Source organism: Canis lupus, chromosome 16, assembly GCF_011100685.1.
Source record: "Canis lupus familiaris isolate Mischka breed German Shepherd chromosome 16, alternate assembly UU_Cfam_GSD_1.0, whole genome shotgun sequence".
Taxonomy (NCBI): domain Eukaryota; kingdom Metazoa; phylum Chordata; class Mammalia; order Carnivora; family Canidae; genus Canis; species Canis lupus.
The window spans coordinates 14,410,888-14,436,451 of record NC_049237.1 but is presented as its reverse complement, the minus strand read 5'-3'; the positions used below and the strand labels follow the sequence as shown (position 1 = coordinate 14,436,451).

At 63.1% G+C, this 25,564-nt stretch overlaps 2 protein-coding genes and 1 long non-coding RNA gene across 8 annotated transcripts; 1 reads left to right on the top strand and 2 right to left on the bottom strand.

Annotated features, from left to right (window-relative positions):
- Positions 1 to 2,249: 2,249 nt before the first annotated feature.
- Positions 2,250 to 7,347, bottom strand: LOC119869556. 2 transcript variants are annotated; one of them, XR_005371057.1, is made up of 5 exons: positions 6,935 to 7,347; positions 6,651 to 6,713; positions 5,574 to 6,537; positions 2,736 to 2,886; positions 2,250 to 2,305 (listed from the first exon to the last, which is right to left on the bottom strand). It is a non-coding gene; the product is annotated as an uncharacterized LOC119869556 (long non-coding RNA). The 2 variants fall into 2 exon arrangements; XR_005371058.1 differs by lacking the exon at positions 2,250 to 2,305 and adding an exon at positions 2,637 to 2,694 and having other exon boundaries at positions 2,773 to 2,886.
- Positions 7,348 to 7,869: 522 nt separating this feature from the next.
- AEBP1 (AE binding protein 1) lies at positions 7,870 to 17,346 on the top strand. The gene is given in 23 exon segments (XM_038559575.1): positions 7,870 to 8,305; positions 9,946 to 10,281; positions 10,865 to 10,927; positions 11,048 to 11,119; positions 11,238 to 11,372; positions 11,470 to 11,489; positions 11,491 to 11,548; positions 12,148 to 12,225; positions 12,398 to 12,475; positions 12,595 to 12,648; positions 13,211 to 13,320; positions 13,398 to 13,537; positions 13,785 to 13,869; positions 13,967 to 14,111; positions 14,212 to 14,297; positions 14,606 to 14,729; positions 14,937 to 15,133; positions 15,267 to 15,446; positions 15,650 to 15,793; positions 15,795 to 16,002; positions 16,091 to 16,230; positions 16,315 to 16,414; positions 16,520 to 17,346. Coding segments are annotated over 23 exon segments (3,441 nt in total). The 5' UTR covers positions 7,870 to 8,049; the 3' UTR covers positions 17,152 to 17,346.
- Positions 17,347 to 17,699: 353 nt separating this feature from the next.
- On the bottom strand, positions 17,700 to 25,131 carry POLD2 (DNA polymerase delta 2, accessory subunit). 5 transcript variants are annotated; one of them, XM_038559576.1, is made up of 11 exons: positions 25,014 to 25,131; positions 23,550 to 23,794; positions 20,904 to 21,025; positions 20,616 to 20,739; positions 20,224 to 20,338; positions 19,863 to 20,061; positions 19,500 to 19,580; positions 19,186 to 19,343; positions 18,833 to 18,960; positions 18,275 to 18,376; positions 17,700 to 17,944 (listed from the first exon to the last, which is right to left on the bottom strand). In XM_038559576.1, exons 1-11 carry the CDS (start codon positions 25,058 to 25,060, stop codon positions 17,784 to 17,786), a joined length of 1,482 nt encoding a protein of 493 aa, XP_038415504.1. In that variant the 5' UTR covers positions 25,061 to 25,131; the 3' UTR covers positions 17,700 to 17,783. The 5 variants fall into 5 exon arrangements, with proteins under 5 accessions (XP_038415504.1, XP_038415505.1, XP_038415506.1 ...); XM_038559577.1 differs by lacking the exon at positions 25,014 to 25,131 and adding an exon at positions 24,852 to 25,007; XM_038559578.1 differs by lacking the exon at positions 25,014 to 25,131 and adding an exon at positions 24,362 to 24,504.
- Positions 25,132 to 25,564: the final 433 nt, after the last annotated feature.

Here is a 25,564-nt window from a genome sequence, read left to right as displayed (position 1 = left end):
GCCCAGTGCCAGCACCGACCGCACTCCTGTCCTCACTCGGGCTCACAAGGCCCTAGGGAAGCTCAGACATTTAAGAGATGTTTCCTCGGGGCCCTCCACACAGGGAGGGTGCAGGAGTGAATGTGACCCAGTGGGAGAACATACCGTTCGAGGAACGTGACAGCCCTCGCTGAGTGACTGAGCACCTGGCTCAGCAGGTGGAAATGCTCACGGGCCCGCCAGCTCTGAGCCCGGCTTGGCTGGCCTCACCGGACAGGTCCTCAGCCTGCCCCACGCTCTGTTCTCCAGCAAGCTGGCCCAGGTCTGCCCTCAGGGTTCTGGAAGGTGGGGAGGGGGAGGGGTGCTGCAAGCGCTTCTTCAGGATGTCCTCGAACCAGATGTGTTTGAACCAGGTCTGTTCCTGTCCCACTGGCTGAGCAGCCAGGTGGCCAAGCCTGTGGTCAAAGGAGGAGGGCCCTATGATGACACAGCACGGGGCCACTCACTGGAGCCATCAATGGGGTCAGGGTAGCCCTGGGGGTCAAGGTGTCAGATGCAAAGCAGGGATGTGGGCAAGCTGAGTCCTATGAGGGGCAGTGGGGGAGCCTCAGAGAGGAAGGGCCCTTGGGTAAAGGACCAAAAGTAGTGATGTCTGCAGAGGGAATGGCAAAGTCGTCGCCAAGACAGGCCATGCCCACCATGCTGGTGGCAGTCTCTCCTGCTACAATAGGGAAGGTGTTGTATTTGCCTGGGTGGACCAGGGGAGGATTCCTCAGGGACTAATACCTTGCTCCCTGGGGATGGGCTGGGCAAGCCGGATTTGTCCCCCGCGCCAGGGCTACAGAGAGCCTCAGCGTGGCCACAGCCACAGGGCGGGAATGTGTGTTGGGTGGGGGCGGGCACTGGGGCATGTGCTCTTTGTGCGGCTGGCCACCCATCACCGAGAAGACGATGCGGGGCCTGCTGCACCCTCGGGTCCTCTTGCGGTGCCTGGGGATGGGGCCCGGTGCAGCCCTGCGTGGTATGGCTGTGGCTGGCTGGAAGAAGGGGTAGGCCACAGTCCTGGGAGCCACAGTCCAAGCCTCCCCCGGGAAACAGGGTGAGCTGAAGTTCCGGGCTGTGGGGCGGCCTGGGTGGACGGGGAAGGCAGGGCTGCACAGGGGAGCGGAGACCCTGTCCCACCAGGTGTCTGTGGGAGGGCCGGTCAACACTGGCCGCTGCAGAGGGAGCACTGGGCAGGGTTCCCCAGAGGGTAGCGTATGTGTATAAATACACATACATGAGTGTATATAATAGGTGTGTATAGAGAGAGCGTGCAGGAGGGAGACGGAGGTCGATGGATTGTGCAGGTTCAGCTCATGCGGTTACGGAAGCCAAGGAGTCTCACCCTGTGTGCACTCAGCTAGCTGAGGCCCAGGGCAGCGGGGCCTGTGGTTCAGTCCAAGCCCAAAGGCCTGAGAACCTGGGCAGCTGATGTCAGGGGACAGGGCAACAGGGGACAACCATCTCAGCTCAGGCAGACTGGGGTCACCTGCATCGTGGGAACCGTCTGCTTTGCCCGTGCACTGATTCGGCTCAGGGGACGCCTGGTGGACACATGGCACAGACACACCCAGAAGCTTTACCAGCTCCGCTGGCATCCCCAGCCCAGTCGGGGACACGCAAGCTTAGCGAGCACAGCGGGCTTCTGTTCTTTGCAGCCGGATGATTCCGAGTGACAGTGCTCAGTGGCTTCCCAGCACTGCCTGCACCAGGAGGTGTCAAATCCTGGAGAATTTTATATAGGAAAAGTAGTACTTAGCATATTTCAATTTGCATTTTCCTGATTTTTAACGAGGTCAACGGTTTGTGTGTATTTACTGGCAACTTATGTTTCTACTTTTGTAAATTGCCGGTTATGTCTCATCACTCACGTTAAAAATGGGAACAGGGCGCCTGCAGGGCTCAGTGCAGTAAGCATCTGCTTAGGTTGTGATCCCCGGGGTCCTGGGATCGAGTTCCACATCAGGCTCCCCGCTCAGGGGGAAGGGAGCCTGCTTCTCCCTTTCCTTGTGTCCCTCCATCCTGCTCGTGTGTGCTCTCTCACTCAAAGAAATAAATAAAACCTTTAAAAAATAATATAAGTTGAAATTAAAAATGGAAACAAAGTCAGATGGGTTTAAAAGTGTCTTTTATCAGGGGATCCCTGGATGGCTTGGCCCAGGGCGTGATCCCGGAGACCTGGGATTGAATCCTGCATGGGGCTTCCTGCGTGGAGCCTGCTTCTCCCTCTGCCTGTGTCTCTGCGTCTCCCTCTCTATGTCTCTCACGAATAAATAAATAAAATCTGCAAAAAAAAAAAAAAAAAGCATCTTTTATCAAAGACGCTGTTTCTCAAGCACAGCTTTCTAGATCCATCTGAAGAAGTCCTTGTGCCCCTGTGACCCCATTGTTGGAGGGAGACACTGAGGCTGGGGGGGAGACAGTCCGGGGCCACTGTAGGTCTCCACATTGCTCCCTCTGTGTGTGGGGGGTCTGGGTCCTTCCCCAGTGTTTCACTTGCCTTTTAATTTCACCTTCAGGGGCAGCCCTGGTGGCTCAGTGGTTTAGCACTGCCTGCAGCCCAGGGCATGATCCTGGAAACCTGGGATCGAGTCCCACGTCAGGCTCCCTGCATGGAGCCTGCTTCTCCCTCTGCCTGTGTCTCTGCCTCTCTCTCTCTCTCTCTCTGCATTTCTGTGAATAAATAAATAAAATCTTTAAAAAAAAATTTTCACCTTCAGGATGCTTGGAACAGAAAGCCAACTCTTTTACCCAGCCCAGGTTCTTGATGCTTCTGTAGCTTCTGCGGGGAGACTTCTCCTGGGGGACACGGGCTCAGGCTCCTGTTCTCCGGGAACACTGTGGTGGCTCCTCTTCCAGCATCCACTTCAATCCATGGGGAGTTAATGTGGGTGAAGACGAGCACCACCACCAACATTCTTTTCCCCCACCAGACACCATGTGGAAGCTTTCCCCTCTGACGGACAGACGTGACCCTGGCGGCTGTCACACTGCGCTGCCACATGCGGCTGTCCCCGTCTGTGGGCCCGGTCCCCCCAGGGCTCTGGAAGCCTGCCTCCCCCCACCCCCGCCCGGCTAGCCAAAAGCACCCCCGCAGCTGCGGTGACCCCCGCCTCCCCAGGGCCTGGGCCCTGCGGTGAGTGGAAGGAAGCCCAGTGAACTCTGCTCGCTCAGCAGTGTAGGCCTGGTGAGCTGGGCGGGGACCCGGGCTCTGGAAAATCACATGTGGTTTTCAAGTTGTCAGAAACCAAGGAAATTATTCTGCCAGTTGTGTGGACGACTAGACGCTGTCTGGGAGACCCCAGGTCCTGTGGTTCTGGGTACCCCCCTTCTCGTGGGCCCGAGCAGCTTGGCCCCCCGGGAAGGTCCAGCCTGCGGGCAAGGGGGCACATCTAGGGGCCTCTCCTGAGAGGGAGGTGCAGAGGATGGGATGGGTCCAGGGCTGGTGCCCTGCTGCCTGGACACAGGACCCAGAACTGCAGCAGAGAGGGGTGGGCACCCAACCCCAGGGCCTGCCGTCCAGAGCCTGGACTCCCCGGGCCGTCCAGTGGGACTACCACACGCATGCAGGCAGGCTGGGCAGTGGAGGAAGGGCCTCCAGAAGGCCCCGCTCGGCCATCGGCTTCCCCAGTGGCTCAGCTTTCGGACTGGAGCTGCTTCCTCTGGGCCTCCCAGCTTCCACCACCTACTCCTGCTCGCCCATGTCCTGTGGCTGCCTCAGCTAGACCTCGGGGACGCTGTGCTGGTGCCGGGTGAATGTCTCACCTGTGCCCAGGCTGAGGCCCCAGGGTGTCTCTTGGTGACACGTGGGCCCCAACAAGACAAGCGCCAGAGGCTGTCGGGCCCAGATGGAAAGAGCATTCAGCCTGGCCTGGACTGTCCCCATCGGTGATAGGCTGTGACCTGAACACATCACTTCTTCCGGAATGGCTGTTTTGTCACTTAGAAACGGGGAGAGATGGTGGGCCTGCTGGACCAGGACTCATCACTGCCCCACCTGCCCTCCACATGCCTGACCTGAGATGTGAGCACCGACAGGGCAGTCCCAGCCTGGAGGGCTTCAGTCTCCTGCACTGAGGCCCCCCTGCCTTTTCTCCCACGGGCCACTGCTCTACATCCCAGCGATTCCTTGCCCTCTGTCCCTGGACGCTCCAGTCACTGACTTGTTGGTCCCTCCAGCCTGTCTTCAGAGGAAGGCCACCCCTGTGCCCGCTGGGTCTCTGGGCCACTCCCCCAGGAGCCAGTCCAGCACACACACTCCAGAAGCAGGCGCAGTTGTGTGGGGGCCCAAAGGTGAGGGGGCTGGCCCCAGGGGCGGGGACTGTGGGCTGCAGACCAGGAGGTGGAGGGCAATGGGACTGTGGGCTCCACAGCCACTGCAACGTGGGGCCAGGCAGTCTCCCGCTGGGCTGGCTGGCTGGCTGGCTGGCCTGGGGACATCTTTTGGCCCAGAGCTCAGCTCTTCCCCAGAAGGACCAATGGGGGCCCCTTCTCTGCCCCCCAAACCTCCCAACCCCCACCTCAGGGACCCACCAGCACTCTTGAGATGTGGGATCAATGCTTACGGGTGACCACATTTGGAAAGCAGGAACCCCGAGGTCTGGCAGATGAAGGAACAGGCCAAGGTCACCTGGGGTCCCCCAGAAGTGGGAGTGACCCTCACACTTCCCAAGGCCCCCGCCAGTGCTGCCTCCTAACTGAGCAGCAAAGACAGTTGTTGACCCTACTCCTCAGGCACACCCCAGCGGGAGCCCCTTCTCTCTCCTCCATGGCCCTCAAACGTGTGCTCTGGCCTGCGAGCTACACAGGACGGGCCTCGTCCTGCCCGGGTGGGAGTGCTGGCAGGCCCGCGTCCATGGGCTCCATTGGCCTAGCCCTCACGTGGCTGCTGGAGAGCTCCAGGGAGCCTCTTGGCCCACGGGGTCCTCCGAGAATGCTCCTCCCTCCCTCCAGAAGCAGCTAGAGTAGGCCTACCGGGCTGAGATGCCACTGTCCCTCCCTCCGGCAAGCCTTGTCCTGCTGTGGCCCCTTGAGCAGACCCTCCTTGGGAGTGAGGGGGAGGCCCAGGCTCCTCTCAGGAAGCTAGAGGTGGGAGTGCAGAGGCCAGAGTGTCCAGCAGACCCCCACTGGCTCACAGGAGCCTGTGGACATGGGTACAGATGTCCCACCCGGTGCCAGGAGGCACTGAGGGTGAGCAGAAGGGTGAGCGGCAGCCACAGGAGGCCACGAGCCTGCCACTCCCCTGGACCTGCTCACTGCCCTTGGGGACTTTGGGATTAACAGCCATGCTCCTCAGCAGAAAGGGATCCCCTGACAGGCCCTGTGGCTACCTCCGTGGGCCCAGCTCTAGGGACTTCCAGCATTTGAGTCTTAAAGTTAAGTGGAGCCCCAGCCCCACCCGGGCAGCGGGGGGTACTGGCCCGCATGGATGGCAGTCACTCCTCCCCTGCACCTGCCCAAACCTTCGGGGGCAGAGGGCCCCCAACTCCCTGCCCCCATCCCCTGCCCAGCTCCCCACGAGGCTTTTGCTCATGTTCCTGGTGGTGACTCACTGTGGCTGAGGAAAAGCTTCTTTCTATTCCTTTCTAGTTTTTTTTTTATGGTTTCTATTTTCCCTGGCAGAGGATGGTGGGCGCAAATCTGATCCATGTGTGAGCCAGCTGAACTCAGGAGCGTTCCCAGGGAAGTGACGTTCCACAGCCGCCCCCGACCCTGGCCTTGAGAAGCCCTGCTTGACACACTCAACTGGGGACAACAGAGCAAATTCCAAGACAAAGTTTCAAGCTTGATGACTCAGAGGCCTACAGAGGACATTTACGGGTAAGAGCTTGCTTCATCTCTGCTACCAGGACCAGCCTGGGGACACATGACATGGCAAGTGTACAGCGGGAGGCAGCCTGGCAGGGGGCAGGCAGGGGCCGGTGCTTGAGAGCTCAGGGGTGTGGCCTTGGTCTGGGGTGGGGTGGAGGTGACAGGAGCCTGGAGCATGTGCTGACACATGTTCTGGCCTCCATCTTCACCCCGAGGCTGGGGAGCAGTGGGTCCCTTGCTCCCCTCAGGTGGCCAGCGGGGCAGAGCTGGGACTGCACCCCACGCACCTGCTCTTGACAGTCCCACGGCCCTTTTAGGCACGAATAAGGCGAGCCAGTGAGAAGCGAAGGAAAAGCCTTGCACAGAAGAGGTGCAGAGTCTCCGTGGGTCATGCTCCTGGTCCCGGGGCTGGGTGCTCCCTCAGGCTGGGGCTGCATGCAGGGGCCCAGGGGCTCCCTGACCTTTCCAAGGTCCAAACTCCGCCTGTCGATCATCCCAGGGGCTCCTGGGTTTTCCCAGCTACCTCCCAGGGCCAAACCCTCACGGCTGATCCTGGCTGGGGGCTGACCACACGGGCTGGAGCCATGCAATCCAACGTGCGCCTTTCCCTGCTTGCCTATTCCTTCTGCTCTGGGAGCTCTGGCCTCAGGTGTGAGATGCGCTCGGGGCCAGCCGACATCTGTCGGCTCTTGTGGCAGATGACATCTGTGGACACACCAGGCTCTTGTGTCCCGAGGCAGACATCACCAATCTGGGGTTCTCTGATCCAGGCGGGCACCATACCGTATTACTGATTGATCCTGAGATCCTCCTACTACCTGATATACGTGCCCCCGGTCCATGCGGTGGCTGGAGCTACTGGAAACGGTCTCTCAAAATCTCTGGTAAGAGGAACGAGAGAAGTGGCAGTTTGTCCTTATTGGGATCTGAGCCGCTGGGGAAGCATTGTCTCCCGGGAGTGAGGCAATGTCCATGGCAGAAAACAGGAGAAGAAACTGTAGGGGAGGGACCTCGCCCCAGACACTACTGCCTCTTGCCTCCCGTGGGCCACTGTTCCCCTGGCACATCCCTGCACACTGTGCTGCGGGGTGAAGGGACATACCTCTCTCCCCAGGTGGCCAAACATGTGCAGGGTGGGCAAGAACCCCAGAACTTGTATGGGAATCACTGTGTGAGTGCTGAGTCCCCCTCCTGTGAATCATACACACAATTAAATAAAATTCAAAAGGAATCTCATCCCTCCCTGCTCCCTCTCTGCGCCCTCCCAGACCTGCCCCTGTGTGTGGGGACCTGGGGGAGGGGGCCTTACAGGAGACTCCTGGCCCCAGCAGGGCAGCTGGCCTGCCGAGGAGTGGGGGACAGTTCTGTACCTGCCTGGCAGTGGAGAGAGCTCCCCCGTATTGTGCCTCCCCCCCCCCCACCACACACACACCGGGAACGGCACTGGGACCATGGACCTGGGAAATTGGTTGGACTTCCGAAGGAAAGCTGGTGACAGTTGTCAGAGCAGGCCAGCCCAAGCCTCCAGAGTGAGATAAGGATGGGCTGGCCAGGAGCCCTCGCGGCGCCCCCGCCCCCGCCCCCCGCCCCCCGCCAGCCAGACGGGGAGGGTCTCGGAGGCTGGAGGCCACAGCTGGGCTCCCGTCCGTCCCTCGACGGTCTCCTCTCCTCGGTGGCATCTCCTCCAGGCGCCGCAGAACCGGCGGGGGCGGGGGGCGGCATGGCACCCCTGGGACCTGCCCCCCGGGAGCCCCCAGCCCTTCCGACCCCCACCTCCACCCCCAGGCCTGGGTCCTGGGCGCAGGCCTCAGGCGGGGGACACGGGCCCGTTGCCGCTGCGGAAAGTGCCAAGCGCGCGGCGCCCGGACCGCTCCCCCCGCCCCCGCAGCCCCTCCGTCCACGCCCGGCTCCTCCCCCTCCTCCTCCTCCTCCTCCTCCTCCTCCTCCCCTCGGGGTGGGGGCAGCCCGCTCCGGAAGCCCCGGCGCCCCCGCCCCGGCCGCCACTGGAGCTTTGGGGAGGCGGTCCGCGAGGGAGCGCGCCACGCGGGGCCGAGCGCCCGGCCGCCTGCAGCGCCTCGGAGGCCCCCGCCGCCCCGGAGCCACTGCCCGGCCCGGATCGTCCCGCCGGCTTCACGCCGAGCCCTGCCGGACCCCGGACCCCTGCCTCTGCCCCTGCCTCCCCGGGCCCCCGCCCCCTGCCACCCCGGAGCCCTGGCCATGGCGGCGGCCCGCGGGGCGCCCCTGCTGGGCTGCCTCCTGGCGCTGCTGGCGCTGTGCCCCGGGGGGCGCCCGCAGACGGTGCTGACCGACGACGAGATCGAGGAGTTCCTCGAGGGCTTCCTGTCCGAGCTGGAGTCCGAGACCCGAGAGGACGACCTGGAGGCGCCGCCGCCACCCCCCGAGCCCACCCTGCGCGACCGCAAAGCCCAGACGGGGGGCAAGCCCGGGGCGCGCCCCGGGGGGGCCAGAGAGGGTAAGATCCCCAGGGGCCTGCCCAGGGGTGGCCCGCCACCCAGCGATGGGGGACCTGGGGTGCTTCGCATCGCAGGTGACAGTGGCAGGCCCTGGCAGGGGCTTGGCTGCTGTCCAGTCTGCCCAGCGTGAGGAACGGCTCTGGAAGGCACCAGAGAGCCCAGATGTCTGGCGGGACCCTGTGCCAGGCCCAGGTCAGGTCTGGCTGGCCGCCCTCTGAGCACCGAGGCGCATCCAGCAGCTCTGCTGCCCCAAGGCTTGGGTCCTCCAGGTCCCTCACCCCCAGCCCCCAGAACCACTAGCCCTGAGCCAAGCAGGGACTTGTTGCCCCCTCCCCAGGTCTGTACTGTGAACCGCCCTCACGTCCTCGGGGGTCTGTCTGTGGCACGCCCTGGCTGTGCCGGCGCCACCACCAGAGCCCCAGGCGCAGGCCTTCCTTGGGAGGGCTCCCCGGCACCCTCCTGCCTGGCCTCCAATTCTGAGAGTGTAGAGGCAGGGGAGGGGGCTGCGGGGCAGTGAGCAGACTGGTTCTGTGGCGGTGTGGATCAAGTGTGGCCGTGCATCCCAGCGCCGCCCACCCAGGATCTCTTACATAATCAATAGTCAATAAATCTCAGCTGTTTATTGTGACTTTCTGGAGGGGCCAAGGATACTGTTGGTCTCTCTCTCCCCGGAGACTCCAAAGCACCATCTATCATTCCTGAGGTCAGCAGCCCCTCCCCTGCGTCCTTTTCTAGATCTTTCCTGGCTCCTTCTCCACCCCTTGGGGGGGCGGGTCCTAGGACCCAACATGGCCTCCCCCCACCCCCCCACCCCCCCGCCCCCAGCCCCCACCTCTACTTCCTATTCCAGGGTTAGGATCCTGGCCTCCTGGATGCTGCTGTGGCAGTCCTGTGTCTCCCAGCCAGGGCCAGCCGGCCACGCGCATTCTGTAAATGTTTCTGTGCTCAGGCCTATGGCCACCACCACCCCCATCAGCTTCTCTGCGCACTTGCTCAGGGGCCTTGGGGCTCCCTGGCCTGCCCCATGCCCCATTCCTGCTTCCTCCCCCCAGACTCTGAGAGGTGAGCAGCTGCAGGGCCTGCCTTTCCCCCAGTCTTCCGTGTGCCCCCAGGACCCTGCATTCCTTATAGCTTCCAATCTACCCTGAGCCCTTTACTTTTTACTTCTCAAAACAGGCATGAGAGGCCTCAGACCCAGGCCCTTTACTTTGTGCTCTGGTTGGCAGGGAGGAGACCTCCTTCCCCTTTAGACTGCCCCCCCCCCCCAACCCCAGGCCTGGATGGCATCGTTGCCTCTGCCCCTTCTGAACTCAGCATGGTGTCATGCTCCCTGATGAGCTGAGCGGGCAGGTGGGGAAGAAGAGGGTGATGAGGGGCCTCTGTTGCATGTTGGCAAGTGGGAGGGTGAGGGCCTGCTCCCTGGGCCAAGATGGGTTGGCGGTAGAGACTTGCAGACAGAAAGCCTGGGTTCCAATCCCACTTGCCACGAGGGCAAGTGACTTAACCTTTCGGTTTCCCAATCCAAGACACACAGGACCACCAAGAACCCCTGTGCCCACATCATGGATGCCTGGGGGTGGCTACGTGAGCCATAGCATGAGGGCCTCGCTGGTTTGACCTAAATCTGCATTTTTGACAGCACCTCTGGAAAAGGTCAAAGACAAAGGGAAGAAAGGGAAGAAGGATAAAGCCCCCAAAGCGACCAAGAAGCCCCTGGAGGGGTCCCCCAAGCCATCCAAAAAGCCCAAGGAGAAGCCACCCAAGGCCACCAAAAAGCCCAAAGAGAAGCCACCCAAGGCCACCAAGAAGCCCAAAGAGAAGCCACCCAAGGCCACCAAGAAGCCCAAAGAGAAGCCACCCAAGGCCACCAAGAAGCCCAAGGAGAAGCCGCCCACGCTGACCCCCTCAGAAGCCCCGTGGTGGCCGCTGCCCGTGCCTCCCAGCCCTGGCCCCGAGGAGCTGCCCCAGGAGGGAGGTGTGTGCAGGCTCTCCTGGGGTTATGGGCTCTGACCCACCAGGCTCCTAGGAGGGAGAGGAGGTCCCTGGGTCTCTGCTCTCTGCACAGATCTTGAAGGCCACTCAGACGGAGTGGGCTCTGGAGCCTCCTGGTTGCTGTCATGAATGTAGCAATCTGTTTGGAACTCCCTCAGCGCTGCCTGGGATGGGGGTGGGTGGGCCTGGCAGCCTTGTGGATGGGGTTTGTCCTCTTGTGTCTTGTGATCTGTCCCCTGGCCCCACCCACAGCCATCCTCCTGTGTGTTGTTCGGCCCTGAGCCTTTGGGGTGCCCTCCTTCTGGGGCAGCTTGTCCCCCAGCCTCCCAAACAGCAGGGCCTGGGCTCCCCAGAATGCCCTCCGGCTCTCTGGCCCCAGGGGATGCCATTGGGGTGCTGAAGGCCAGAGGGGTCCAGGCCTCCTGGGAGTGAGCTCCGACTTCGGGAGCTGTCGGGAGGGCCTTGGTCTTGGTCTTGTGGGGGCTCCAGGTGCAACCAGTGGTCAAGGGGGTGGGGGGGCTACGGGGGGGCTTCCCATCCACCTGCTTGTGGGGTTTGCATTGCAGGCAGGGCCCCCTCAAATCCTTGGCTGGGTCCAGGAGGAGAAACTGATGTGGAGCGCCAGGCTGGTGAGTGGGAGATCTCCCCTTGGCTGTGGGGTACCAGCCGCCTGCGTGGGCTTGGCTTCCAGGGTGGGCCTGGGTAGGGCATCAGAGTCTTCAACAAGGCAGCCACGGCACTTCCCCCAGAGCCTGAGGAGGAGACCGAGCCCCCCACCCTGGACTACAATGACCAGATCGAGAGGGAGGACTACGAGGATTGTGAGTAGGCCCCCACTGGCCCGGCCCACCCGTGCACCTGGAGGCCCTGCCCACCCTCAGCCCCACCACCCTCTGGCGGGGGGCCTCAGACCGGCTTAGAGTCCCCCCTCCCCCTCAGTTGAGTACATCCGGCGCCAGAAGCAGCCCCGGCCGTCCCCCAGCAGGAGGAGGCCTGAGCGGCTCTGGCCAGAGCGCCCTGAGGAGAAGGCTGAGCTGCCTGGGCCTGGGCTGGAGGCCCCAGAAGAAAGGATTGGTAGGATGGGAACTGGGAACGGGGGTGGGGGTGGGGTGTGGGGGGGTGGTGCCAGGCGCGGGGCTCTGCTCCACCCCTGCCTCTCCCCCCCCTACAGAACCGCCTCTTAAGCCACTGCCGCCCCCCCCCACCTCCTGACTACGGGGATGGCTACTTGATCCCCCACTACGATGACAGTGAGTGCCCAGGCCGGGCCACCCCCGCCGCCCCCTGGGCCCGCAGGGCCCACAGCCCCGGTCTGTTTTCCGCCCTCAGCCGGTCCCCTCCCAGCTCCCTCCCCAGCCCCGGTGCTGTGCTCCCCTTCTGCTGGGCCCTCAGCGCGCAGGACGCGGCTCCTTCTGGGCAGCCACCTCCCTCTTCCTCTGGGCCTTCCGGGCCCCCAGGTTCCAGTCAAGCCCTCCCACTGACCCTTGGGCCCCGCCCAGCCCTCATTCCAGACCACCCCTCCTGGCCACAGGTGTCAGGTGTCACTCAAGGTGTGTCCTCTGTGTGCCCCGCCCCCTGCCCACCTCAGTTTACCTTTCTCCAGGCCACGCCCTCCTGGGCCAGGCTGGTCATTTCCTGGGGTCCTGCTCATCCCATCTGCGCCTAGGTGGCCTCCCCTCCAGGAGACCCTTCCTCCTCATCCCTGCCTACCTGGATCCTTCACGGCCCACCCTGATGCCCTGAGCCCATCTTCTCATCTTGCTCTCCCTCCTGCCCAGTCTCTGGCTCAACAGAGGGGGCCTGGAGGGCAGCATCTGGCCCATCTCAGCAGGGCTCTCCCCCCCTACAGTGGACTATTACTTCGGGCCTCCCAGACCCAAGAAACCCCACACGGACCTGGAGACAGATGAAGAGAAGGAGGAGCTGAGTGAGTGGAATCCAAGCTATTCCCACCCCCAGCCTGAGCCCCCTGGAAGCCCAACCCCAGACCTGCCCCCAACACCCTGCCCCCGCGGGCCCCTGTGCAGGCCTGACCCCGTCCCCTGCCCTCTGAGGCCTAGGACTAAGATGACAGGCCTCTGCTACCTTCCACTGTTCAGAGAAACCCAAAAAGGAGGGCCGCAAGGAGGAGGAGACAGATGACAAGTGGACGGTGGAGAAAGGCAAGGACCACAAAGGTGTGTTTTTTTTTTTGGGGGGGGTGCTGGACCCACACAGCCGGGGTTCCTGTGGGAGAGCATTTGATTTCTGAGGCTCCAGGACGCTCTGTGACACTTCCTTCCTTTGTCATCTCCAGGGCCCCGGAAGGGTGAGGACCTGGAGGAGGAGTGGGCTCCCACTGAGAGAGTCAGTGAGTGAAGGGCTGGGGGAGGGGGCGGTGCTGGGGGCCTCAGTGGCTGGGGAGTGTGGGGGCCTGGGGTGTGGGGGTGGCTGGGGCCCATGCAGTGGCAGCAGGATAAGGGTGCTGGGCAAATAACCCAAAACTACATGTGGGTCCCAAACCCAGAATTCCTGAGGATTTTCCAGGCCTCCAGAACCCTTTTCTGCTCTTAAATTCTTGGGACCCAGAAGGGATGGTCCTGGGTCCTGGAGTCGCTCTGCCCTGGAGTTAACCCCTGGGCAGAAGTCACCGCACAAGGCAGGTGTGTAGAAGGCCCTGATGCGATGGTGTCTGTGAGCAGCATAGCTCTGGGGTGGCCGTGCCCTGTGGCTTCACGTGAGCCGCGTGGCCCTTTGAAGCTGGTCTTGTCCTCCCATTCTCCAGATGAGGGAGCAGAAGCACCTGCTGGGGTGGAGCTGCCCTGACCAGCGCCCCCTGATGGAAGGGGAGTGGGCTATGGGCCTCATTCTGGATTTCGTGGCGGGGAGGGACAGAGCCAGTGGGCCACCAGCCTTGGGTGCTGTGTCCCTAGAGTGTCCCCCCATCGGGATGGAGTCCCACCGTATCGAGGACAACCAGATCCGGGCCTCCTCCATGCTGCGCCACGGCCTGGGGGCACAGCGAGGCCGGCTCAACATGCAGGTGGGTGCTGGGACGGGCCTACCTTGCAGCCGGGCGGGGGTTCCTCCCCTGCTCATTTGCCCCGCTGCCCCCAACAGGCCGGCGCCACCGAGGACGACTATTATGATGGGGCGTGGTGCGCCGAGGATGACTCTCAGACCCAGTGGATCGAGGTCGACACCAGAAGGACCACCAAGTTCACAGGCGTCATCACCCAGGGCCGTGACTCCAGCATCCAGTACGTTAGCCGGGCACTTTGCGAGGGGTGGACGGCTCCAGGCGTAGCATTGCATCCCATTTAGGACACTCCACCCCCAGTCCTCGTGGATGAGCCAATCACCCATCCGTGGACCGTAGTGGGTGTGGAGGCCCCTCCTGATGCCTGGGGCGAGCACCACACACCCCAGGCAGCTCTTGGGTGCTTGGGTGCGGGAGAGCCTGGGGTAGGGAGAGCAGCCTTGCCCTGACCGCCATCTGCTCCCCAGTGATGACTTCGTGACCTCCTTCTTCGTGGGCTTCAGCAACGACAGCCAGACGTGGACGATGTACACCAACGGCTACGAGGAAATGGTGGGCCCCGGAGCGTTCAGCTCTGCCCCCAGCGTCTGGGCTGAGGGTGGGCTCCTGGCTGGGCCGGGGCACTGCTCTGAGGCGGGCCTCTCCCCAGACCTTCCATGGCAATGTGGACAAGGACACGCCCGTGCTGAGCGAGCTCCCAGAGCCGGTGGTGGCCCGCTTCATCCGTGTCTACCCACTCACCTGGAACGGCAGCCTGTGCATGCGCCTGGAGGTGCTGGGGTGCCCCGTGTCCCGTGAGTGCAGGGAGCTGGTGGGGGCTCAGAGGGATGGCTGGGGTGGCCCGGGGCGGCAGCAGGTGGCCAGCTCGGGACCCTGCCCACCCGCCTTCTGCAGCTGTCCACAGCTACTATGCACAGAATGAGGTGGTGACCACTGACAACCTAGACTTCCGGCACCACAGCTATAAGGACATGCGCCAGGTAGGGTGCTTGTATCTGGGCTGCGGGGTGCCATCCAGCAGCGGGGCTCAGGGCTAACGGGGGAGCTCATGTTCAGTGCTCCTGAGCGCCATTCCCATCGCAGACATGGCTAGCGCTCACCTCTGGAAGGGGAAACCCTTAGGGCCTCTTCCTTGGTGGTAGGACCTGAGCGGGGCTGGGGTTGCCTGAAGGGGCCTCTCCTGCTGCTGAGGCCTCCCCCACAGAACAGACCAGGATGCTGGGACATGCCCGACTGCCTCTGTGGGCGACAGGCAGCAGGCTAACTCCGTGTCCTCTCCCGAGCCCAGCTGATGAAAGTGGTGAACGAGGAGTGCCCCACTATCACCCGTACGTACAGCTTAGGAAAGAGCTCGCGTGGACTCAAGATCTATGCCATGGAGATCTCGGACAACCCCGGGGATCATGAGCTGGGTGAGGGCCCCACAGCCCCCTGGAGGCCCTGGCACTGTGGTCTCTGGAGCTTCTCTGGTGGGGGGGGCGGGGTTCCCAGTCTGCTTTATTGGGCCCAACAAGCCTCAGCTGCCCCCCATCCCCCTGGATGTGAGCCAGGACGGTCCTCCCGCAGATCCCCAGGGGATGCCTGGGGCTGGGTGGCTGCTGAGGCTCCTGCCCTTGCAGGGGAACCTGAATTCCGATACACGGCTGGGATCCACGGCAACGAGGTGCTGGGCAGAGAGCTGCTGCTGCTCCTCATGCAGTACCTGTGCCGCGAGTACCGGGATGGGAATCCCCGTGTGCGTAGCCTGGTGCAGGACACACGCATCCACCTGGTGCCCTCACTGAACCCCGATGGCTACGAGGTGGCAGCGCAGATGGTGGGTGGGGGAGTGGAGGGGTGGGAGGGTGGAAGCTGGGCTGGTGGGTAGGGGTGGCAAGGCCGGGTGGGAGTGGGGAGCAGGGCCGGCCAGCCTGGGGGCAGGCTGACACCAACCCCACTGGTTCCTCCAGGGCTCCGAGTTTGGGAACTGGGCATTGGGGCTGTGGACCGAAGAGGGTTTTGACATCTATGAAGACTTCCCAGATCTCAACTCCGTGCTCTGGGGAGCAGAGGAGAGGAAATGGGTCCCCTACAGGGTCCCCAACAATAACCTGCCCATTCCTGAACGTTACCTCTCCCCAGACGCCACGGTGAGGCCTCAGCCCAGCTAGCAGGCCTGGGGGGCAGCCCTGACCCTGGGGTCCTGAGCTCTGGACCACCTGGGGTGGGCTGGAGGTTGACCGAGGGTAGGCGCCGAGCCTGCAGAGGCTTGGGGCATGAGTCGTGGGGTGGGGCTTCTGTAAGGGGGGTGATGGAGGCTGCAGCTCAGACCTCACCTAGTGGCCACCCCCAGGTATCCACGGAGGTCCGGGCCATCATTGCTTGGATGGAGAAGAACCCCTTCGTGCTGGGGGCAAACCTGAATGGTGGCGAACGGCTGGTGTCCTACCCCTACGACATGGCCCGAACGCCCACCCAGGAGCAGCTGCTGGCCGCAGGCCATGGCAGCTGCCCGGGGAGAAGACGAGGACGAGGTGTCTGAGGCCCAGGAGACCCCAGACCACGCCATCTTCCGCTGGCTGGCCATCTCCTTCGCCTCTGCCCACCTAACCATGACAGAGCCCTACCGGGGAGGGTGCCAAGCGCAGGACTACACCAGTGGCATGGGGATTGTGAACGGGGCCAAGTGGAACCCCCGGTCTGGGAGTGAGTCTGCCGGGGAAGGGCGGTCAGGGCATGCGGTGGGCCTGCCGGCGGGGCACACAGTGACTGCAGTTCCCTGTCGCCTGTGCAGCCATCAATGACTTCAGTTACCTGCACACCAACTGCCTGGAGCTGTCCATCTACCTGGGCTGTGACAAGTTCCCTCATGAGAGCGAGCTGCCCCGCGAGTGGGAGAACAGCAAGGAGGCTCTGCTCACCTTCATGGAGCAGGTGGGGTGAGCGGGGTGCGCGGGGGCCTGGGGGGGAGGCATGGGGCCCAGGCAGCCGAGGACGTGCTGCCTTGCCCTCCTGCAGGTTCACCGCGGCATCAAGGGGGTGGTGACAGACGAGCAGGGCATCCCCATCGCCAATGCCACCATCTCCGTGAGTGGCATTAACCACGGCGTGAAGACAGGTACCTGGGTGCCCGGCTTTCCCGGGGGGAGGGGGGCCCTGATCTCGGTGCCCCGCCCTGCGCAAGGTGGGTAGCTCGGGCAGCAGACCCGGCCTCCCCCTGCAGCGAGCGGCGGGGACTACTGGCGCATCCTGAACCCGGGTGAGTACCGCGTGACGGCGCACGCAGAGGGCTACACCCCAAGCGCCAAGACCTGCAACGTGGACTACGACATCGGGGCCACGCAGTGCAACTTCATCCTGGCCCGCTCCAACTGGAAGCGCATCCGGGAGATCATGGCCATGAACGGGAACCGGCCCATCCCGCACATCGATCCATCGCGCCCCATGACCCCCCAGCAGCGGCGCATGCAGCGGCGCCGCCTACAGTACCGGCTGCGCATGCGCGAGCAGATGCGGCTCAGGCGCCTCAACGCGACCGCGACCCCCGCGCTCCCCACGGCGCCCCCCGGCCCCACTCTCCCCACGTCCCCCTCCCCCTCCCCCGCCGCCACCCCCACCCCCACCCCCAGCCTGGGGCCCTGGCACTTTGCGCCCGAGGCCACCGAGGCCACCGAGGCCACCCCGGCGGGCTGGGAGGAGTCGGAGACGGAGACCTACACGGAGGTGGTGACGGAGTTTGGGACAGAAATGGGGCCGGAGGAGGAGGAGGAAGAGGACGAGGAGGGAGTGGTCATGGGCCCGGATTTCCCTTTCACCACGGTCGAGACCTACACAGTGAACTTTGGGGACTTCTGAGCACACGTCCGCCCACCCCCGCGCCAGCTCAGTGCCCTCTGTGCGGCCGGGCCAGGAGGGGCGCCCGGGAGCCAGGGCGTGCAGGCGAGCTCTGCGGGCGCCGCGGGCCTGGGCCTGAGCAGCGGACAGGACGGCGCGGCCGCGCAGACTCCTCAGCGGAGCCGCCAGATACACCAATAAAGCAAGCTCTTGGCAGATGTGTCGCTGAGCCCTTGGGGAGGGGAGGGGAGGGGCGGGGCGGGGTGGGGTGGAGGAGAACTGCCTTCCTGCAAGTGCCTGGGCCCAGCAAGCCCAGTGGGACCAGCGTCAGGTCTGCCCAGGAGCTCAACACCAGCACGCCAGGCAGGCTTGCTTTCTTTCTTTTAAGATTTTATTTTAGAGAGAGAGTGAGCAGGGGGAGAGGGAGAGAGAGAGAATCTCAAGCAGCCTCCCCACTGAGCTCGGAGCCTGTCGTTGGGCTGGATCCCACAACCCTGAGATCACAGGCTGAGCTGAAATCAAGAGTTGGATGCTCAACTCACTGAGCCACCCAGGGGCTCCAATCAGGCTTTTTTTTTTTTTTTTTTTTTCTTCAGGCTTTTGTTATAAAGCAAATGCCACCTCAGTGTCAACGTTGCACGGGTCTCAGTGAGTCAGGGGCTCAGACCCAAGCCCCCCAGGTCCTCGTCCTCTGCCCCAAAGCCTGAGAAACTGATGGGCTGGCAGGCCAAGCTGCGCAGATTCACAAGGCAGGCAGTCTGTGTGGTGCTGAAGTCTGGGACAGCCACCAACAGCACCCTCTGGTCCTCTGGGCCTGCAAAGAAGCCACATAGGTCCCCCACCTCAGGTTCTGGGTGTGCCTCGTCTCAAGGGGAGTCACCAGAAGCAAACAGGAGTTCCCCATCAGCACTATGCGAGTGCTGGCCATACCAGCTCCTTTGGACCGGACGCAAGGGCCAAGAAAGCATAAAGGTTAAAGGCTAAAGTCCAGCTGACCAAGCAGGTGTGGACCGGTCAGCCCTTGCTCAGGCCACCAACCCCAGGGGGCCTGGGGACTCCAGTGAGGCCTTCTCTGTGAGCCCTGTCCCCAGGAAAGAGTCCCTTGTGATAGTCCCCCCAGGCCTGGGGTCCCCAGAAGACTCACCTCGGAAAATTTTAGAGCCAAACTGGGGGGTGTTCCCACAAAAGTAGACGTGAGGGCAGTCCGGAAAGATGAACGGGTCGTTCTTATAGAAGGGGTAGCAACCTAGAGAAAACCCGCAGTGGCTGGGGCCTAGCCCTTCGCGGCGCAGGGTCAGGGTGCAGCTGTGCACACAGGGTGTGGACCCACTCCTGCCTGTTCATACTCGCTCAGGCTATGCTGTAGCAGCCCTGCCCTTCTGGACAACAAAAATGCCTCCAGACACTGCCCCAGGGCCCCGGAGTCAGGTTAGCATGTGCTGAGGGTGCCCTGCTAGGCGGGTCTGTGGCACTGTGCTCCTAATGTGCTCCCCACAGCCTTCTGCCCTACACAGGGCCATGGCGACACACAGAGCTGATTCCAGAGAAGCTTCCAGATCTGGTGTCAAGCTTTTGGACTATCCCTTAGGTCACGGCAGGACTGGTGAGTGCAATCCATGCTGCAAACCCTCTGGGTGTCAAGGCCCCGGATCAGGACTCCCTTGGCCCTCTGGCCCCACCCCACGTGGCTGAGTCCCAGTACCTAGCGTATCAGGGGCTGTGGGGCTGATGTGACGGATGCGCAGGGTCCACTCCAGGATCTCCAAGTGATCCTCCATGCTACTGTACCGGAAAATGTCACTCACGTTTTGTCCCGATGTCCCTAGGAATCTGCAAGGCAAGGCTCAGCTGGTCCCTACTCTGGGGGCTGCCACCCCTGCCCCCCAGGAGCCAGCCCAGAGCTCACCCAGCACTCTCACGGCTGGTGTCCCAAGCTGACTTAGAGAAAGAGTCCAGATCCACTGGGCCCTCTGCAGCCTGATTCAAAGCCTCCCTCCCAGTGCCACGGAGGCACAGTGCCAGGGGTCAGACTGGGGTGTGGCTGCAGGTGGCTACCTGACTCCATCGATGGTGGCTTGGTAGGGATTGGTGACCAGCTGGAGGGTGGAATAGGCAGTGGCCAGTGGGAACATGCAGGGGTGCAGGGGCTGCTGAGGGAGTGTGTAGTTGGTTGGGTCAAATTCGCCTGGCATCACGTCCACGGGTACCGATGCCTGGGGGCACAGGGGCAGGGGAGCTTGCAGGGCCCAGCGCCCTCCATACACAGCCCCTGGGGATCACCCCTTCTGCTCCCCCAGCCCGCCTTCCGGTGCCCGACCCCAGCCTCAGAGGCTCCAATCTCATCACTGGCCAGCCGCTGGCTCGCTCACACTCAGTTGCAGGAGGATCTCATCCAACATTTTGACCGCCTCCACGCTGGCTGCCTGGGTTTTCTTGGTTAAGTACTTGGCCTGGGGATAGAAGTCCATAGGCTGTCAGGCCCCAAGAGAGGTTCAGATCAAAGAGACACTCAGAGCTCTGCCTGGGCAGCGGAGAGCAGAGCAAGACCCCACAGCTAGGGGACAGAAAGAGTTCTGTGCCACGGGCCCCCCCGCCCTCAGAAAGCAGGGCCTGAATCATTGTAGGGCCCCTGCCAAGAGACACGCGAGACCCCTGCACCCCAACTCTCCCTGGAGAAGCAGGGGCTTGAATGGGTGGGCCCCGTCTCAAGGCCCCCACGGGTGGGGCTGTACCTTGTTGATGGAATCTCTGCTCTGGGTATTGTGGCTCAGGAGGTTCCCGGCGAGGATGACCCGGGACACATGGGCGGCGCTACACTGCTCTCCCTCGTCCCCCAGCTGCCCTGTCACCACGTCCACCAGCAGCTGGGTGCCCAGCAGGCTCTCACCCCCGCCTCCGCCCAGGCCCAGGCCAGACACCAGCAGCACAAACCTGTGGGAGAAGTCAGGGTCCTCCTGGGTGCCGAGAGCAGGTGACCCCGCCGCCCGGCCCCTTGCAGGCTCTGCCACGGTCACAGGTGAGCTGGGGACACGGAGCCCAGCACATGTGATTCCCCTGGACCACTGGCCAGGCCCCTGAGCGCCTGCTCGTCACCTGTCTGTGTCCAGGGTGGGTGCGGGCTTCTGAGGAGCAAGCTCTGCAAAGCAATGGTCCTCCACCAGGAACTTCCCGCTGTCTCTCACAGAGCCAAGCACAGCCAGCACTGTCCCTAGGGGGCAGCGGTGTCAGGCTCCAGGAGGGAAGCCCAAGAGGCTACCCCCTCCTTCAGGCACTCAGGGGCAAAGCCAGCCAGTTTCCTTCTGCCATGTGGGAAAACTCTCACTGAAGACTTGGGCCTGAGCACCTGCTTCCTGGGGTTACTGCCTCTGGGTGGAGGCTGGAACCACTGACCCCCTTCTGGAGCCTCACACACTGCCTGCCCCTACAGCCATCATTCTAGGGAGGCAGGAATGCAGTAGCACCACAGGCACAGCCCACTGCCCCACCTGTGACCAGCTTTGACGCGTCAATGCTGCCTTCCAGCTTAATGCGCTGTAGTTCATCTTCCAAGACCAGCTGGTCGTCGGGATGGATGTACTTGCTCCGAGGAGGCTGCGGCAGCAGGTTGTGCTGGAATTCAGAGATGGGGGTGGTGTTGGGGCCGGAGGCTCCCAAACCACATAGGTGAGATGTCACTGCATCCCACACCCCAGGGGGCAGAGGCCCAGCCCTGATCTCTGTGTCCACTACAGGTGGCCCTCCTGGTGCCCCCTGCAGGAGCTGGCCAGCCTCACCTCTTCGCTGATCTCCCGGAGGATGGATGGCTGAAGTGGCATGGCCTTGAAGAGGGTCCCCACCACACAGCATTTCTCCCCAGGCTGCAGCTCACATAGCTTCTTTATTTGGATTCCATCACCTGGGTGTGACAGACACATGCTCAGAGACCCGGCAGCCCTCCTGGCCCTCCTCGGGGCGCCGTAACAGCCTCACCCAGCACTGCAGCCTGCGGCCCAGCCTCTGGAGGTGCAAGGACACCCCCGACACTAACAGACTCGACCCCAGGACAAAGGGATGTGGCTGGGCCCCCGTGTCCCATGTCCTCGTAAGATAGGCAGACATGCAGGAAAGCGGGCAGCCACCAGAAACTAGAAGAGCCGAGGAAGAGGTCCCCCGGACAGCCTGTGGAGGGAGTGGCCCTGCCAGCACCTGGATTCAGAGCTCCGGTCTCCAGAACGGACGCAGAATAGATTTCTGTGGTTCAAGCTGCTGGGTTGTCTGTGATAGCAGAGACCAACTAGGGACCTTATACAGAGTATTACGTCACTTATCCCTAAGTTATATCGTGAGTTCTTAGAAGCATGCCCAGTCTCAGTCCAGCCTTCCCCTGAAAGCTTTAGAGAGGCACGATGTGCAGGGCTCCCCCAGGCAGGCAAGAGGAAGGCTGGTGGGTTTGTCCGTCAAGACGCTGGGCCTGGAGTAAAGTCTGCCTGAAGCAGAAGGGATAATGCAGCAGCAGGACTGGCCCCTTCCTAAGCCCAGCTGCCCTTAGCATGAGCCCCTTCTGCCCAGAATAACCAAGAACATTCCACAGATCTACACCCTGGGAAGTGGAGGCTAGTCATTCCAAACAAGATAAGGAGGCGCCAGCAGCAGAAAGATATGCCAATGCCACAGAAACAGACCCAAAGCCTGTCTGCTGAGCCCTCACTCAGCCCCTGGGGGCAGCACTGAGCCCTGTCCCTGGAACCTACCCACGCCTGCCAACACGCCAGAGTAGGCCTTACTGCTCACCGTGTGCTTGAGGCAACAGAGGCACTGAGAGGCTAAGGGACGCACCCAAAGTTGCACAGCTGGGATGGAAGGTGCCCGTTCAAGCACCGGGGAGAACCACGCATCCCTGTGTGGAGGGCAGGACCTCTGTCTGGCTGGACAGCATGTGGGCACCGGGCCGGGCACCAGAATCAGAGTGGACAGCACAGCCTGTCCTCACCCTCACCAAGCTTACAACCCCAAGAGGGAGAGACGACAGCAGTCAGCGAGGGATCAGCCACTGTGACAGGTGCTGCAGACACAAAGGAGCCAAGGCGGAAGGTAATGAGAAAGCCCCGGTGGCTATTGTGGCCTCTTGAAACCCATGACACTGGAGGTCATGAGGGAAGACGGAGGAAGAGCATGCCAGGGGAAGGGAGTATCAATAGGAAGAAAGAGCTTGGTGTGTTCAGGGGGAGAGAGAGAGAGAGAGAGAGAGAGAGAGAGAGAGAGAGAGAGAGAAACGAGTCCCAGACAGGCTGAAGTCCCTGGTCATGTGGGGAAGCCGGCACCCACACCAGGCTGGCAGGCCTACAGTTGGCCGCTGGCCATCATCCAGCCAAAGCTCCACTCATCACGGGCCACTGTGTGAGCTCCTGACTGTCTGTGAGGGCCAAAGGGGACCGGGGGCCTGTCACCAGGCAGTTGTCAGCAGCGGTGGGGCTGGAAGAGAAACCTGCACCAGAACAGTGACACGGGCCTGGGGAAGGTCCCCAAGGACTTCAAGAAAAGTGAGGAAGGCCATAGGGAGCCACAGGAAAGAGACCCTCATTACGTGGCAGAGAACACGTGAACAGCACCATCCCTTCTGCAGAGATAAGAGAAAACGTCCCTAACATACCTGAGGTCTGGCTGTCTTCACGGCCTGTAATAAACCAGGGTCGAGTCTGTCGCTGGTGTGGGATGGGCCTGAGCACCACTGCTCCCCACAGTCGCGACCGGACCTGGAGCCGGGGAGGCCAAGGCTGGGACCAACAGATGTGGAGGGGTAACACGGTTCTCCCCATAAACATTTCAGATGAACTGAACTTGGCACGGAGAGCCACTTGGATCCACAGTGAGACGGGGAACGCGGCCCCAGAAAGGTGAAGGCACGCGTCCTGTTCCCCCGGGGGGAATCATGTGAGAGGAGAGGTGGAGGACGAAGGAGGTGGAGAAAGAAGACGTCACCCTGCCCAGGCCCCTGGGTTAGGAAAGACAGAGGAGCCCAAGGGAGGGGAGATTCGTGCCCGACCAGGACGGAGGGCCCGGAGGGGCAGCAGAAGACATAGTGAGCACTCAGGGAGCCCCCCCGGGGGGACGCAGGTGTTTGTGGACCTTGGCCCCCAGGGCCCGGTTCCTGGTCTGCATGCTGACATACTGGCTGGCCACGTGTGCGCACACAAGCACATCGCCAGCACACAGGACATCCCTACAGCAATGACACGATCACTGTTCCTGCCAGAACTAAGCCTCAGCTCACCTAGCCTCCCTTGAAAACCACCAATTCCTTCATTTAATCCTCGTAACAAGGATTTGTTACGAACAAGAAGTGAAGGCTCGAAGAGGCTGACTCTCCCAAGGCTTCTAGGGAAAGCTCAGGGCCCTCTGGGCAGCTGGGGAGGAAGCACTTCCCGGAACACGTCACTTACCCCAGTGCTGCTGGGCCCGGCTCACCAGGAAGGGCCTCATCTGGAGGAGACGGGTGGCATAAATGTGGGCGTACTGCCGGCTGAAGCTGCGTTCTCCCAGCCTGAAGGACTGAGAGGAGTTGGTGTACGTGGATACAGGCACGCGGGCAAAGGTGGCATTGCTGGCTGATGGTGGGGACAGTAGTGTGTGGGCCCTCTGGGCAGCCTGCTCAGAAAACATGACCGTGCTTGAGGTGTCCAGATCCCTGTGAAAACACAGACGGATCCCTGCAACCCTGCGCACCCCCTGGCTTCCCCCCTGCATCCCCACTGCAGCCCACACCACACGTGGCCCAGGACAGCACATTAACCGTGCTGGGCACCAGGGCTTCAGCTCGGACGCCTCATCCAAACAGGGAGACAAGGAAAGCCAGATGATGCCTCTCTCGCCTGGAGCATCTGTTGCCTGCCTCACATCTCTGGCTGGCCGCCCCTGCCCCCCCGCCCCCCGCCCCTGCCCCTCCGCCCCTGCCCCCTCGCACACACTCAGGACAGCCCTACTCTTCTTACTCTTACATAAGCTACCAGGAAATAATAAGCCTATTTTAAATAAAAATAAAACAGACACCCGTCTGTCCTCTGCTCCAAGGCTCCGCATCTCAGGGACTCGAACCCCAAGTCCCAGGAAGGGCTGAGAGCCTGCCCGCAGGTGCACCGTCGCTGGCTCCCACTCCCCTTCCACGGCCGCGGTGGCGCCCACGAACCACATAGCGTGCGTGCACGGCCTGCCTTCGCGCACGGGGACCCGGGCTCCGGGTGCAGGGCGCGCTCACCGTCCCTCCTCCGTGTACCTCGTCGGCACGGCCGCGCGGCTCTGGGCTGGTCCAGCCAAACCCCAACTAGGAGCCCCGCCGGCCCCGTCCGCCCAGCCCACCGCCGTCACCACGCGGGCCCCGGGACTTGGGACCTCAGACGCCCCGCCGCCCGCCGCCTCCCGCCAATCCGCGCGCCCCGCCCATCGCCGCCTCCCGCCCTGCCCCGCCCACCCCCGCGCCCGCCAATCCGCGCGCCCCGCCCATCGCCACCTCCCGCCCTGCCCCGCCCACCCCCGCGCCCCGCCAATCCGCGCGCCCCGCCCATCGCCACCTCCCGCCCTGCCCCGCCCACCCCCGCGCCCCGCCAATCCGCGCGCCCCGCCCAGCCCATCGCCACCGCCTGCCAATCGCCGAGCTGTCCGCCCCGCCCACCCCGCCCATCGCCACCTCCGCGCCCCGCCTCCCGCCTCGCCTCCCAACCGCGCGCGCCCCGGCTTTCCCGGCCTACGCGGGACCCGCGCGCCCGACTGTCGGAGACCAGTGCCTTCTGTCCGCCCGCGGAGGCCGGGCCGGGACTGCGATCCCGCGCGGCGGAGGAGCGCTTAGGGTTAGGGTTCGTGTTAGGGAAGCGGACGGGCTGCGCCTCGGCCCGCACTCGGGTCTCTCTCACCGTCCGCACCGCGCTGCCCCGCTCGCTCGCAGTCGCAGCCGCGTCATTGCCGGCGCGCCGCTTCCGGTGCCGGGCTTGGTCTCCACGACGACGGGGGGCGTGACGTGCGCAGCGCGCGGGAGGCCTGGCCCCGGCGGGGGTGGGGGTGCGGGGCGCTGTGTGCTGCGCGAAGGGCCCACCCGATTGGACACGTTCCGCGTGAAACCGAAACTGTTCCACAATGTGGATCGAGGGAAGGGCTCGCGGCGGCGTACGTGCGGCGGGCTCCTCGCAGTGGGTGCGTGTGGGCGGACAGCCGGCGCCGCGTGCGTGCGCGCTGCGGGGCAGGCCCTCCCGCGACCCGGGATGCTCGCCAAGGGGCTGCTCTTCGGGGGAAACCGATAGGGCATTAGACGCCCCACTTCAGCCACCGCCGAGCCTGGGCCCCTTCCCTCCCTCACTGAGGCTGTGCACCTGTGCACCCTTCCCTTCCTCTGTGCATGGGCCGCTCCGGGCGTCCACACTAGAGCAACCATGCACTGTGTGCTTTGTTTTGTTTTATAAAGGATTTT

Excerpts from the sequence above, each read along its gene's own strand:
- POLD2 (XM_038559576.1), bottom strand. The coding sequence starts at position 25,060 with ATGACGCGGCTGCGACTGCGAGCGAGCGGGGCAGCGCGGTGCGGACG. Across the intron at positions 19,344-19,499 it reads AGATCCTCCTGCAACTGAGT|GCATCGGTACCCGTGGACGT; the intron begins GTGAGCGAGCCA and ends CTGTGCCCCCAG. Across the intron at positions 17,945-18,274 it reads TGGCTCTAAAATTTTCCGAG|GCCCAGAGGACCAGAGGGTG; the intron begins GTGAGTCTTCTG and ends GCTTCTTTGCAG.